Here is a 13,492-nt window from a genome sequence, read left to right on the forward strand (position 1 = left end):
ATAAATAAGAAAGTTGGGTTGAGGGTTTTCTGAGCTACAGTGGAGAAATGGAGCCCCTTTGGGTGTGGAACAGTTGGTTGATGTTGAGGGCTGTCACTGCTGTATGTTGCATCCTTCTGCCTAACAGAAGCTCATGGAGATCATCCCCAAGTCGGCAGTCGGCGAGCTTTCTGATGACTCTAGCAACGTAGTCCAGCTCATCAAAAATGCCTACAATGTGAGTCTCCCTTAGCCCCTAGGTGGTGAGCTTAGGCTAAAGCCCAGGGGGCTGTCAGCCAAATCACCCTCCACATTGCAGAGCAACAGAGGGTGGCCTGGAGGGGAGCTCAGCTGAACAGGGAGGACACTTAGCCAGGTCACTTTCCATCTGGCTCTGTTTCCTTTCACTGATGGCTTGTGATGTGTCACCCTGGACCTTCACCTTTGTGTCCCTCAAAACAAGAGGCCAGCTCTCTTTACTGGGAACTCTTTTCTGCTGGTCTTTATAAAAAAGTAGAGACTGACAGAATACCTAATGGGTAAGTAGGGGCCTCCAGCTACCATATGTATTTACCATGTCCAGCTCATGCTGTCTCCAGATGCTGTCCTCAGCCTGTCTGGAAGCCCTTGAGGGCAGGACTGTAGTGTTCATAATTCCCCTGGCATGGAGCCTTCAGTGGGCATGTGGGTCATGGGTGCTGAGGTGGGAGGTGGGAAGTAAGGAGGTGAGAGTTGGAGGGAAGGGGACAGCTGTGTCATTCACCCCTGAATGGTAGTCATTTCTGCCCACAGAAACTCTCCTCCAGAGTCTTCCTGGACCACAGCACCCTCCCTGACACCCTGAGAGTCACCTATGACTCCTTCTGCAGTAATGGGGTCTCACGACTGGACCAGCCCAGAGGGGACTGTGATGGTGTGCAGATCAACAACCCGGTGAGCACATCTCATACTGTGGGTGCCATTGAGTCTCTATGTCCAACATTCTGGAAACAACTCTCTAATGAGGGTGTTCTTTTATAAACGCCTGTGGGAGTGAGAAGAACAGTGCATGTAGGCATGCTGACGCCTGCAACAGGATCATGCCAGAGACACTTTTCTTCTCATCAAATATTTTCCCTAGGGCCAAATATATTCTCGTGTAAATTTATGTCCAGAGTGCTGTGATAGCACAGATAGTTAAGCACTCAACTACTAATGGTTGTTGAACCCACTCGGAGGCACCTTGGAAGATAGTTTCCAAATGGTCACAGTTCTGCTCTGGAGCAGTTCTGCAAAGATCATGTCACCATGAATTAGGGTTCACTCCATGGCAAATAATAATGATGACAAATTTTCATCCTAAATGGTAAGGAAGTGGCACAGGTATAGAATTCAGACCACTATGGTGGTGTACAGTACTATACTTCTCAGTTCAGAATTTCCCTTGAAATAAGTTAAGTGTAGGCCCTCTGTGCATAGATTGAAAGAGATCGTGATGACAGTGCCCCCTGGGGACAGACCTTTGTATAACATCTAGGCAAAGAAGGACATTTCAAACACTGCATTTGGTTTGCTTTGGTTAGCTAGTTGCTTTTTTAAAATAATAATAATAATAAACTGTTTCTTTTGTACTGGTTTACTTACAAAATTCTGATACATTTTTTACACATTGGATCTTTCAGATTTCCTTATTCCACCCCTCCCTCGACCCATCAAATTGTGCAACCCTATGATTAACCAGCCCCCTCCCGACCCATCCTCATCCCTCTTCTCCCTCTTTCCCCCTCTTGGATCCTCATACTTGTTCTACAATCATGGCCTTATATAGTAATTGTCCTTCTGGGAGTGAGTTAGTTCATTCAGCATAATGCTCTCCAGTCCCTCCCAAATTAGATAATAATTTACAAAATTACTGCTCGCAATGCTGCATAGTATTCCATTGTGTGAATGTATCACAACTTCTCAATCCGTTCGATGGTGGTTGGATATGTGGGCTGTTTCCATGCTCTTATGATGGTTACTAATGCTGCAATGAGCACTGATGTTCAAGTCTCCGTTTGTGCCTCAATTCTCATTTTCTTGGGGTATATTCCAAGCAGTGGAATAGCTGAGTCATATGTAATTTCTATGTTCAGCTTTTTGAGGAAATTCCAAACTAATCAGCGGCTTAAAAAAAAAAAAGCAGTAAGTCACACAGCAAGTAAAAGTAAGCATTGGATTATTTACTTCTAGGAGATAATCCACTAGAAATTTAGATTTAAATTTATTATGACTTTTAATGGTTCCATCATCCCCCCCACTGTTTGCTTTGCACTAAAATTTAGTGAGCTCTTTGCTTTTATTGTACTTTTTGAAATATTAAAATATCTTCATATTTGTTATTAAATGTTACATATGAATTTTACTGAAACAGTTCTCCTAATGTGGGCTTACCTATATTAGGGATTGATTCCCTTTTCTCATAACTTACTGGTTGCATTTTGCACATTTTTACTGGAGTTTTTACCCCTTGCATTATCTTAGCATACTATATAGAAATTTATCTTAATTTATTTTTTTGTGTGACTTGCTCCTGACAAGCCTAGGTTCCCTGAAGTACAGGACTGGCCCCTACTGTACCCATGAGTGATGAAGTTTCTGTTCTGTGCCTGCATACAGACGTCATGATGACCAATCCCTGTCCACTTAGCTGTACGAGCTTCATTCCAGGTTAAAATATTGCGTTATATCCAGAAGTGAGGCTTCCTGCAGGATTCTGGTGTGCCAGCATACTGAATCTAAATTAAAAAAAAACAACAAAAAAACGCTCATATCAATCCCAGCTCATGGTGATCCCATGTATGTCAGAGTGCAACTATGTTCCATGGGGCTTTCAATGGATGTTTTTTCAGAGATAGATTGCCAGAACTTTCTTCTTAGGTGACTTTGGCTGGACTGAAACCCTTTTTGGTTAAGCTGACCACAATAACTATTTGTACCTTCCTGGGACTCTTATTCTGGACCTCTAATCCTAAAGTCCTTTAAAAATCCCTTTTAATTATATGTGATAGAAAATATTATAGAGATATATTTATTCCTCTCCCAAAAAATTCTCACTCTACAAAGGACCCAGTACTGGACAGAGCCACTGCTGATATCCCTACATCTAAGATTTTAGTTTACCTCTTGTTCTCTTTTCTGTCTTTCCTCTCATGTGACTTGTATCCACAGAAGCCTGGTTGGTGTATTTTCACTCTCTTAAATCTTCAATTCTCAGGACCTCTGCAGAGGGTCTGCCTCTGGCTTATCTTGGTCCAGCTGGGTTGCAGTGTCATGGCCCAGTCCCTGTGACTGGCCAGCCAGGATAGGGGATTGGACTGAGGGGACTGGAAAAGACTGCCTCATGGCTGTCCAGGAGGGGCCTGGTGGCCACATTTGAACCCTATATCCTCTCCACTTGCAGATCACCTTCCAGGTGAAAGTCGTGGCTACAGAGTGCATCCAAGAGCAGTCCTTCACGATCCGGGCATTAGGTTTCACGGACACAGTGATGGTGCACGTGCACCCACAGTGTGAGTGCCACTGCCAGGACCTCAGCCTTGACCCAAGCCAGTGCAACAACAAGGGCGTCGTGGAGTGCGGTGTCTGCAGGTGAGGGAGGTGGTACAAGGTGTCAGCATGAGGCCTGCACCCAAGCTCTTGCTCTCAGGGTCTCTGGATACTGGGCTAGGTGGAAGGCCCAAGCCATGAAGAATTCATCTCAGAGGGAACCCAGGCCAAGGAAATCAGACTTGATGGGTGCTGGGGCCTGGTTGGGTCTCAGGCAGCTCACCTCCTTTTCTCTGCCCAATGGTCTCTAAAGACTTTTTTCTTTGGCTTTTGGGGCTCTGGACCATCAGCTGACAACCAGTACTGAATGACTAGAAGGATCCCAGGACAGATGACCACTCTAGACAGCCCAGACCCTCTAGTCCACTCCTGGACATGTCTACATCTCACACTCACCCACCTCAGATACAGTTTGGTGTGGACAGGGGTCTGTCTGTCCAGTAGGCAGTTTAGGGAGAGGTTAGCTGGGCAGTTTTGCAATGAACACAGACCCACTTACCTGATAGCTCACAAACCCAGGTTACAGAGGCCATTATGAGGACTAAGAATATGTGGACAATGGCCTGAGAACATACAGAAAACAAACAGAAAAGAAAGCAGAGTGAAGGTGGAGGGGTTGGCACCTGAGGGCTAAGCCTAAAGGCTCAGTACAAGAGCTGTTACCGTCACTGTGGCATTCACGCATTGGCCACCTTTGTCAGGGTGGAACCGTGTTTTCTGGGGTCTGGGCCTGGCTATATACTTACACATAGTAAGTGTTCAGTAAACAGCTGAGGGGAAAAGCAATCACAGAGATAGATGTAGATGTTCTCAACCACAGGCGTGGGGCAGCAGCCCCAGGATCCAGAGAGGTGTCCCTGACTGCTGAATCCCTCTGTTCCCAGGTGTAACCTTGGCTATGTGGGGAAAAGCTGTGAATGCCAGACCCAGGGCAGGAGCAGCCAGGAGCTGGAGGGGAACTGCCGGAAGGACAACAGCTCCATTGTGTGCTCAGGGCTGGGTGACTGCATCTGCGGGGAGTGCATCTGCCACAAGAGTGACGACCCCAAGAAGCAGATCTTTGGGCGCTACTGTGACTGCGACAACTTCAACTGCGAGCGCTATGATGGCCAGATCTGTGGTGGAGAGAGTGGGTGCACATGGCGGGAGCCCAAGGGTGGTCCCTAGCAGCCCCGGGGGTCCTGATCGTGGGCATAACAGAGCTGCTGTCAGCTTTTCACAGAGCAAACCTGGCCATGGTGGTGGTGGTGATGGTTGTGTGCCGTTGAGTCAGAACCCACCACTCATAGCTGACCCTCCAGCAGGTTTTCAGAGTCCGTTAATTGCCCCTCCTTCTTTCGAGGAGCAGCTGGTGGAATTGAACCACGTGCCTTGGGGATTGCAGTGCAACTTCTTGCCACTAGGCCACCAGAGTTCCATAAGGTCCTTCTAGACCATTTGCACTGGGAGGCAATGAATGGGAACAGAAAGAACAGACATTGGAAACAGTTTGAGCCTCCTATGACTGCTGTAGCAAGCATCACAATGTGGGTACTTAAAATAATCTGAATTCTAGGCGTCAGAAGTACAAATGTAAGGTGTTACCAGACCCGAGGGTTCACGTGTCCTAAAGAGGGGGAAGTGTGGTTTGAGGGAGGGACAAGAGACACGAAAAAATAGAGGCAAGACAAATTCATCTGATCAAGCCCCAATATATTAAAGAAACTCCCGGCAATAAATAGGCAACTGTGTAGGCCCGGCTGCCACCGGAAACCCAGCCCTAGGCTATTTGTTTACAATAGAGAGGGAGGGGCATGCCTCAAGGCTTTGCATTACAGGCACTGATCTAGCGAGGTAAGCGTTTTTTCCCCAGAGATGGGCTCGGCCAGCTGGATGTCAGAGTGAATTTAGGGAATGAGGTCCACAGACAAAATAGAGTTGTACATGGCAGAGCTAAGACCTGCTTAGGATGGCTTCCTACAAAGGTGTTACAAGGTTAGTTCCTTTTGAAGATTCTTTAGAAGGATCCTTCCTTGCCTCTTCCAGCTTCTGGTCATTCACTCACTCATTGCTATTGAGTCTCCAAGCTGAGCCTCCGGGGAGTTTTCAGAAGCTGTAAATCTCGTGGAAGGAAATTGTTCATCTTCCTCTTGCAGAGCAGCTTGTAGATTCAAACCACTGGCCTTTGAATTGGAGCATAACGCCCTGCTCTGTAGACTACTAGAGCCCCAGCTTCTGGTACTTTCTCTGCCTCCATAGTCAACATGGCATTTTCCCTCTGTCTCCCATCTGTGTCTCGTTGTTGTTGTTATGTGCCATCACATTGCCTGTGACCCTATGTACAACAGGTCTGAACCCTGCACTAGCCTGAGCCAATTTCATCATCTCTGGCACACCTTCCCGCTTCACCCCAGTCACGGAGTTGATCCATCTCATCCAGGGTCTTTTTCTCTTGCGCTGTCCCTCTGCCTTTCCAAGCTTAATGTCCTTCTCCAAGGACTGGTCCTTCCTGGAAACATGCACAGAGTATGTGAGTCAGAGTTTCAAAACCCTTGCATTTTTTATAAGAGTACCACAACAATGTTAATACTATGACAGGTTTTGGAAGCAGGAGTGGCATCTTCTTCCTAAATAACATGCCTCCAGAAACTCTATGAACTTTGATAGATGACAATAGTTGTAGTCGTTCTCAACTTGAAGTCAATCAACAACAACAACCACTTGTATGGGATTCAGCGCTACCTGCCTCCAATATGACCTAATGTCAATTTAATTAATAATATCTCAAAGACCCCTGTTTCCAATGTTCTCAGATACCAGTGGCTAGGATTTGAACATACATTTTGAGATACACAATCCAGTATATAATAGAGACAGACACACAGACAGGCACAGGAAAGCCTGATCACTCAACAGTAACAGGATTATAGTGGACTTCTTTCTCTCCTGGTCTCTATTTTGGCCTGTGAGAGTCAGGAGCCCTCATGGTAAGATCTCCCACAGAATATGCACTGTGGGGATTTAGCAATGGCAGCTGTCATCTTGAGTGATGTTGGAGGTCTGGGCAGGAAGAGCAGCCCCAAACACAGGTAGGCAGGAGAATGTCCAGGGTGTTGAAGGTGGTCTAGATAACAAAATAGTAACTGGCAGAGGTGTTAGTGGGCAGCAGGGCCGAGTGGGTGATCCAGGTACCCTGCGGCTGCTTGGCCAGCTCTAGTCACCACTGGGAGAGGAGAAAGGAAATAAGAGACAGGGTCAAGGCAGCAAGAGAAAGGTGGCCATGTAGGTCAACTTGCATCTCCCAGGAGACCCTTGACCGAACACTGGGAAACATAGGCAGTGGCAAAAAAGGAGGCACACTGCAGCAGGGTGCAGAACATGTGGCAGGGCAAGGTTCTGGGCTGGTATCACAGGGGCTGAGATTGGGCTCTGCTCTCTTGCAGAAAGGGGAAGCTGTAACTGTGGCAAGTGCTACTGCCACCCAGGCTTTGAAGGTTCAGCGTGCCAATGCCTCAGTTCCACCGACGGTTGTGTGGACGCACAGCAAATTGTATGCAGTGGACGTGGGCGATGTCGCTGCAACGTGTGTGAATGTGACCTTGGCTACCAGCCACCCCTGTGCCAGGAGTGCCCTGGTTGCCCCTTGCCCTGCAGCCTCTATGTGTGAGTATAGGGACAGGGATTGAGAAGGTTCCCGCTGGGAGCCTCCATGCCCACCTCTCCATACATAGCCACCTTACAGCTGGGTGTCTTCATCAAAGGCCAGCCACCCCAGGCCCCCTGTCTGAGAGGACCAGCCCTTACACTTGCACGCACCATCTTGCATACCCACCCACACTCACACTTGTGCATTCTTGCATACCAGAGCACACACAGATTCTCTCAAGCCTGTGCACTCTTTTTTTTCCTTATTTTTTTAAATTTTTATTTTATTATTTTTGTGTGAGTGTACCGTCAAATCAGATCTGACTGGTACAGGAGGAGATTGTCCCTCCTTCCCCGGCAGAGCATCTGGTGGATTCGAACCGTGCGCCTCTGGGATTGTAGTTGCAGCTCCTTGCCACTAGGCCACCAGAGCTCCCCTGCTTGTGTGCACTCTTGTGGTCTCCTTCACATTCTTGCACACCAGCACACCTGTGTGTCTTCTTGCACATGCGTGCAAACCTGTGCACGCACACACCGCCACACATTTCCTCACACTTGCCCACCCTCTCACATGCACAGGCCCACGCCCAAATGCACTCTTGCACATCTGTGCTCACCAGCCTTCCTCCTGCCCTCAGCTCCTGTGCCGAGTGCCTACAATTCAAAAAGGGCCCTTTAGTGAAAAATTGCAGTGCAGCATGCCAGAACCTGGAGCTGCGTGAAGACCTACCCAAAACAAACCGGATATGCAAGGAACAAGACTCAGAGGACTGTTGGATTAGCTTCACGCTGAGTCAACGTCCTGGGAAAGAGAACTACTTCATCCAAGTGAAGGAGACACGAGGTAAGATCGCATTACAGGTAGTGGGAGCACTTTTGTTCTGGTGACCCAGCAAGACTACTGCATCTGAGTCTTTCTCAGAAAAGGTCCAGGACAGCAGGGCTGAGCTGCATTGTGGGATGGGACCCTGATGCAACATCTCCTGTAGCCTTAGGTCTGGCTCCTAACCCCATTACCAAGGAAATGACTTTGCAATATCAAGGTGGGAGCTGGTTCAAAGATCAAACTCACTAAGTTCACCACGGGTATTTTGACAAATCTAAAGGCTCTGATCTCAGGCCTAGGGCTAGTCTAAGGCCTGATAAAGCATTGCCCAAATGCTTTTTTTGGTCTAATAATGTACTCGGCTCCAGTTCCAGACTAGGTATAGTGACAGCTATGGCTGTGCTCAGGACAAAGCTGGGATCACAGCTGTTGTGCATAGGGTCACTATGAGTGGAGGAGACACATCTTTATATGATCACAGACCAAAATGTTGGGGGGTTTTCAGCCAAGAAAGAAGGAAGCAAATACCCTCAATAGGGACAGAGTGAGGCCAGGGTCACAAGGAAGAAGAGGCAGTAGCAGGAGCTGAGCTCCTTAAGGTCAGAGGTTAAAGGTATCTGGGAATTCCAAATGAAATGCAAGAATCATTATCCAGACCAGGACACCTCAGCTCCAAGGCCAAGAGGAGGCTTCATGACCAGAGTTAAATGACCTAGACAAAGAGGGACAGGACACAAGACAAGATTTGGGGGAAGGTGCATGGCCAGATTAAGTAAGGATGAGAGGTGTGCATGGGGGACATGAAGTCAGGACACTATATGGGGCTTTGAAAGCCCCTGGGGCATGGCATGCAGGCTTCAAAAGTACTTGGGAACCATGAAGGGATTGAAAAGTGGTTGCCCATCTGAGTTGTATTTTCAAAGCTGGCTTGGAGGCTGAATGGAGGACAAACAGGTGGTGTGGGATGCTTTCACAGCCTAGCAGACCCTAAGGAGCTAGAGTCAAGGAAGAGGAGTCAGGCTAGGATCTTGAAGGGCAGTGTGCAAAGGGCCCAAGCTCAGAGTCAGCTTCAGACAAAGCCTAGCAGTGTAGGCCAGAGGGACAGATGGCAGGTCCAGGGTCCCAGAAGGCCTGCACACAGGCTTTGGAAGAGAGAGCAAGAGGCTCAGAGAAGACTAGAAGAGGTACACTGAGTTACTGGGGATGCTGAAATATAGAGTAAGGAGATGCATATGCCCAAGAGGACAGAGGCTTAGCCCTAGCAATTTTGACCTGTGGCCCCTGGGAAGCATGCTGCTCTCAGATGCCCCACCGACTATATTCTCAACCAGCAAGACTGATGGGTGGGAGTGCCAACTGGACCCCATGCCCATGTGGTTCCTGTAGATTACATTCTTGAAGGACTAAGACCCACTCCAGCAGAACACACTATGACTCACGATGAGGACCCAGAGGCAGACAGTAGGAACAGGTCCTCAGAGCATGAAGCTGGGAGAACTTGCATAGTTCTCTCCAGACTATTTTACCAGCCAGGTTTTGTGCAACATTGGTCAACTTGCCTAACTTTTGTGAGGCCCCTTAAGCTTCTCTGGAAGGGCCAAGCCTAGAATGAAGGAACACCCAGGGCAAGGTAGATGGGGGATCTCACAGAAGAGCAATGCTTCTTTCCACATGGCCTGTTATTGGCAGATGGTCCCTCCACTCCAGAAATGTACACTCAAAATGAGGCCACTGCAGGCACTGGGGGTAGGGATCCATGCCAGTCTTGTTCCTTTACCTGCTAGAGCTCAGGTCATGGCTTCCTACCACTTGCTCACTTGGGAATCTCCACCCTTGTACAGTGTATAAACTCCAGGAAGAACTATGCAAGTCATCATCTCTAATATCCTCTACAGGTTGTTCTAGGGCCCCAGGCACCACTGGCTCCCCAGTGTTAGCGGTCTCATCCAAACTGCAAAGTAGTCTGGTTACTTGGCAAGGAGCTTGTCTTTGTAGGCCCTGATCCCTTTACCTATAACAAAGGCTGTACAAATAGCCTCTATGCTTGGACTCACAAAGCCTTGCCACCTATAAAAATAGTACAGTAGCATGAAGGCAGCAGCATCTGATCTCAACTAACTACACAAGGGGGAAGAGTCCCTATTAGCGGCGTCTACAACACAAGACCCATTCCTATGAGATAAGACAGGCCTCTCAGCTCTATTATCTTCCTTTATCAGCTCTAATACCAACCATCTCTCTTGCTACTCTATTACTGGGTCCACTGATCCATTGCAATGGCCACACAGATTTCTCAGGCAAAATTCAGAAATGTGGGGTTTATTAAGGAAGTAAACAGGATAAAATTCTTCAATCAAAACAGCTTCTCAGGTGTAATCACAGTCTCTTTGATTTTTTAGTCCATGGTTTTAAAACCAGTGTTGCACAGCTCATGCCAATTACGGCATAGCCCTTGCCCTCCAGTAAGCCTGGGCAAAGATCCTTGTTCCAGACCTTTGGGAGGAAAGTTCCAGTTTGGCTACCCCTGATTTCTGGTTCTCTGTCAGCTCTTTTTCCGGTTCTGCTGCTGCTGTGTCTGGGTCCCAGTCTGTCTCCTTCTCTCACATGAACTTCTGTTCTGGAAGGAGGCATGCTGTATTTTCTGTTCCTTCTTTCTTAGTAGTAGTGAGATTCCCTTTTAAGCCTAGCAGGATGGCAAGACTGACTAGGCCCCTCTTTAGTCATCTACATATCTTGTAAGTATGTTCTTACCCCAAAAAGGTGCACATTCCCATCCATGTGATAAAAGTCAAAGCCAAAGGCTAGGGAAGCCATTTTTCATTCTCTACTGCACCACATCCCTGCTTTGCTGTCCTCCTAGCAACCGGACAGTGACACAGGATGATGGGCATGTCCCTGCCCCAGAGAGCTCAGGGCAATGTCCTGGGATAAATGGGTACATACAGGGGTGAGGAAGATGGAGGTAACTAACACTGAGGTGGGTGTGTGTTTTCCCACAGAGTGCATTGAGGGGCCCAAAGTGGGTGCCATTGTTGGGGGCATAGTGGCAGGCATTGTACTGATTGGCTTGCTCCTGCTGATCTCCTGGAAGGCCTTGATCCACCTGAGTGACCTCAGGGAGTACAAGCGATTTGAGAAGGAGAAGCTCAAGTCCCAGTGGAACAATGTGAGTTGCTGTCATCTTCTGAGTGTCTACAGGGGTAAAGAAATGTACTATGTGTTTGGGAGTGGGCAAGATCCATGCTTCGAAGTGTGTGGACATTAGCCGCATTCCTCATCTGTAATGTTTTCTCAGAATGTAGGTGCTAGAGAAAACCTTTTTCTACCTAGTCAGACTTCCAATCTGGGCTCTACCACTACTACTATAACTATCTGTGTTCCTCTACTGTTCATAGGTTTTTTCAAAGGCCTTCTATTTAAGAAGCGGATGGCCAGTCCTGCTTCCTATTCTGTCTTAATCTGGGAGCTGTACTGATGATACCTGTCCACCATGGGAAAACCTTGTGGCATTTAACACACCAGTGGCACAGCTGTCAGTATCACAGCAACTCACAAATTACCTCAGCACAGAAAACTAACAGACAAGTGCTGTGCCAATTAGAACAATGTTCTCCCCAAACACAACAAACTGACAATTTAGTTTGTAACTCTAATAGTAAATCAGTCTTCACTTCACCATGATCTTTCTGATCCTTTGCTATGTATCTGAGAGCGAGACAATGAATAAGGATGACAAAAGAAGAATTGGTGTCTTTGAACTGTGGTAGAACAAAGGACACAGTCAGAGTGCTCTTTGGAGGCAGGGATGAGACGATGAGGCTTCACCTCATATACTTCGGGCAAGTTTCTAGGAGGGACTATTCCTTGGAGAAGGGTATGATGCTTGGAAGGGTAGAGGGTTGGTGAAGGAGAGAAAGGTCTTCGACCAGATGGAATGACACAGTGACTGCCACCGTGGGCTCTAACATGTCAGGAAGTGTGAGAATGGCACAGGATAGGACAGGGTTGAGATCTGTTGTTCATAGGGTCTCTATGGGTCGTACTTGACTTGAGGGCACCTAATAATGACAACAGCTTGGTCAGAACTTCTAGATCCTTCCTCAGAATAATGTCTTTGATATTGACTGAGGGCCTCTGGGGGAAAGTCTGATCCCAAAAGACCTCCCCTACACAAACCAATCTGTGCTTACCTTTCTCAACAGGATAATCCTCTTTTCAAGAGTGCCACCACGACAGTCATGAATCCCAAGTTTACTAAGGGTTAGAATCACTTGGAGAAGACATGACCATTAGAAACAGCCAGAAGGGACTACCCTCAACCCATGTCTCCAGTATGGCAAGTGACCCACCCCATGGGACACCGCTTAAGGAGTTCGACAATTTCCTCAGCTAACCAACAATTCTCTTTTTCATTCTTTTCCTGCCCTCAAAATTGCAGATATTATCAGGCTTTTATGTGGACTCATCAAAAAATACAGTCTCCTCTTGATGATTTATACAGTCTTTTTTTCTGATACAGACTTGAAGAAGAAATCAATCACTAAGTCTTCTAGGGTTAGATACATATTTTCCAGTTAGGGTAGAAGTCTAATGAAAGCATGCAACCTTATTTATATTTAACACATATAATGTATGAAACTCCATTCCATTCATTATGCTGTTAACAATTATGTATAAAAAAAAAAGGAAATAAAACTTCCATGTGTATCCTAGAAATGGGACTCTGTGAACATTATGTTCCCCCAAGAAGACAGGTGGGCATGGAGTGCTTCCAGCTTTTCCTTGTCCACTCACTGTGGGTTTACACTGGCTCACGGAGAGTCAGGCAGCATAGCAATGTCTTGGCTGTCCTTTCTCCTTCCTCACCCACAGCACACTTGTTCAGGTTCACCTGGCCCTTTTATGAGGTCTAAGTACCAACTCCCATGACAAATACAAAGCAATCACTCTCAGAAATAGGCATCTCTCACCTCATTAGCAGTGTACATCTGTTTTTCAATGTAAGAAGAGGATGATTGGAGGGAGGGTGTCAAGAATGTTGCAGTTGCCCTCAGGACTAATCACTTCCTGGGAAACCAAGGGTAGCCAGGACAAAGGCCAGACCAAATAATAATAAATCATGATAAGGCTGTGGGCCTAATCACAAAAACCCAGACCCAAGTTCATTAACGGCCCCAAGTTACCATCCTCCCTAGCTCTCCTCAAAACCCCTATAAAAAGAAACTGCCCCTAACTGTACACGAGCCATTTTTACTTCCTCCACTCCTGGTCACTTGGCATCCCCTCAACCACGCAATAAAGGCCTGTTTGTTTCCTGGGAGCAGTTTCTTTCTTTCTCCCTCTCACTCTCAACTCTTTTTCTATCTAACAATAATGAAATGCCAATAAGAATAGAGCTTCAGAATATGTCCATATGAGACCGGGAACGCCGCCGCCAGACCTGGGAACGCCGCTAGAGGGACCCGGAAGAGACCCGGGAAGTGCAGCCGGGGGAAC

General features: G+C 47.3%; 1 protein-coding gene across 1 annotated transcript in view; it reads left to right on the forward strand.

The window, feature by feature from the left end:
* The window catches only part of ITGB2 (integrin, beta 2 (complement component 3 receptor 3 and 4 subunit)), a 59,669-nt gene that overhangs the window by 17,661 nt on the left and 28,516 nt on the right, over positions 1-13,492 (forward strand). The window contains exons 7-14 of the mRNA XM_006898412.1: positions 128-217; positions 772-912; positions 3,401-3,588; positions 4,431-4,675; positions 6,969-7,188; positions 7,809-8,014; positions 10,996-11,162; positions 12,199-12,256. Coding sequence (XP_006898474.1) covers positions 128-217; positions 772-912; positions 3,401-3,588; positions 4,431-4,675; positions 6,969-7,188; positions 7,809-8,014; positions 10,996-11,162; positions 12,199-12,256 — 1,315 coding nt within the window. The remainder of the gene's footprint in view (positions 1-127; positions 218-771; positions 913-3,400; positions 3,589-4,430; positions 4,676-6,968; positions 7,189-7,808; positions 8,015-10,995; positions 11,163-12,198; positions 12,257-13,492) is intronic.

Source organism: Elephantulus edwardii, unplaced genomic scaffold (assembly GCF_000299155.1).
Source record: "Elephantulus edwardii isolate Elephantulus edwardi_28Jun2011 unplaced genomic scaffold, EleEdw1.0 scaffold00228, whole genome shotgun sequence".
In the NCBI taxonomy this organism is placed as follows: Eukaryota; Metazoa; Chordata; class Mammalia; order Macroscelidea; family Macroscelididae; genus Elephantulus; species Elephantulus edwardii.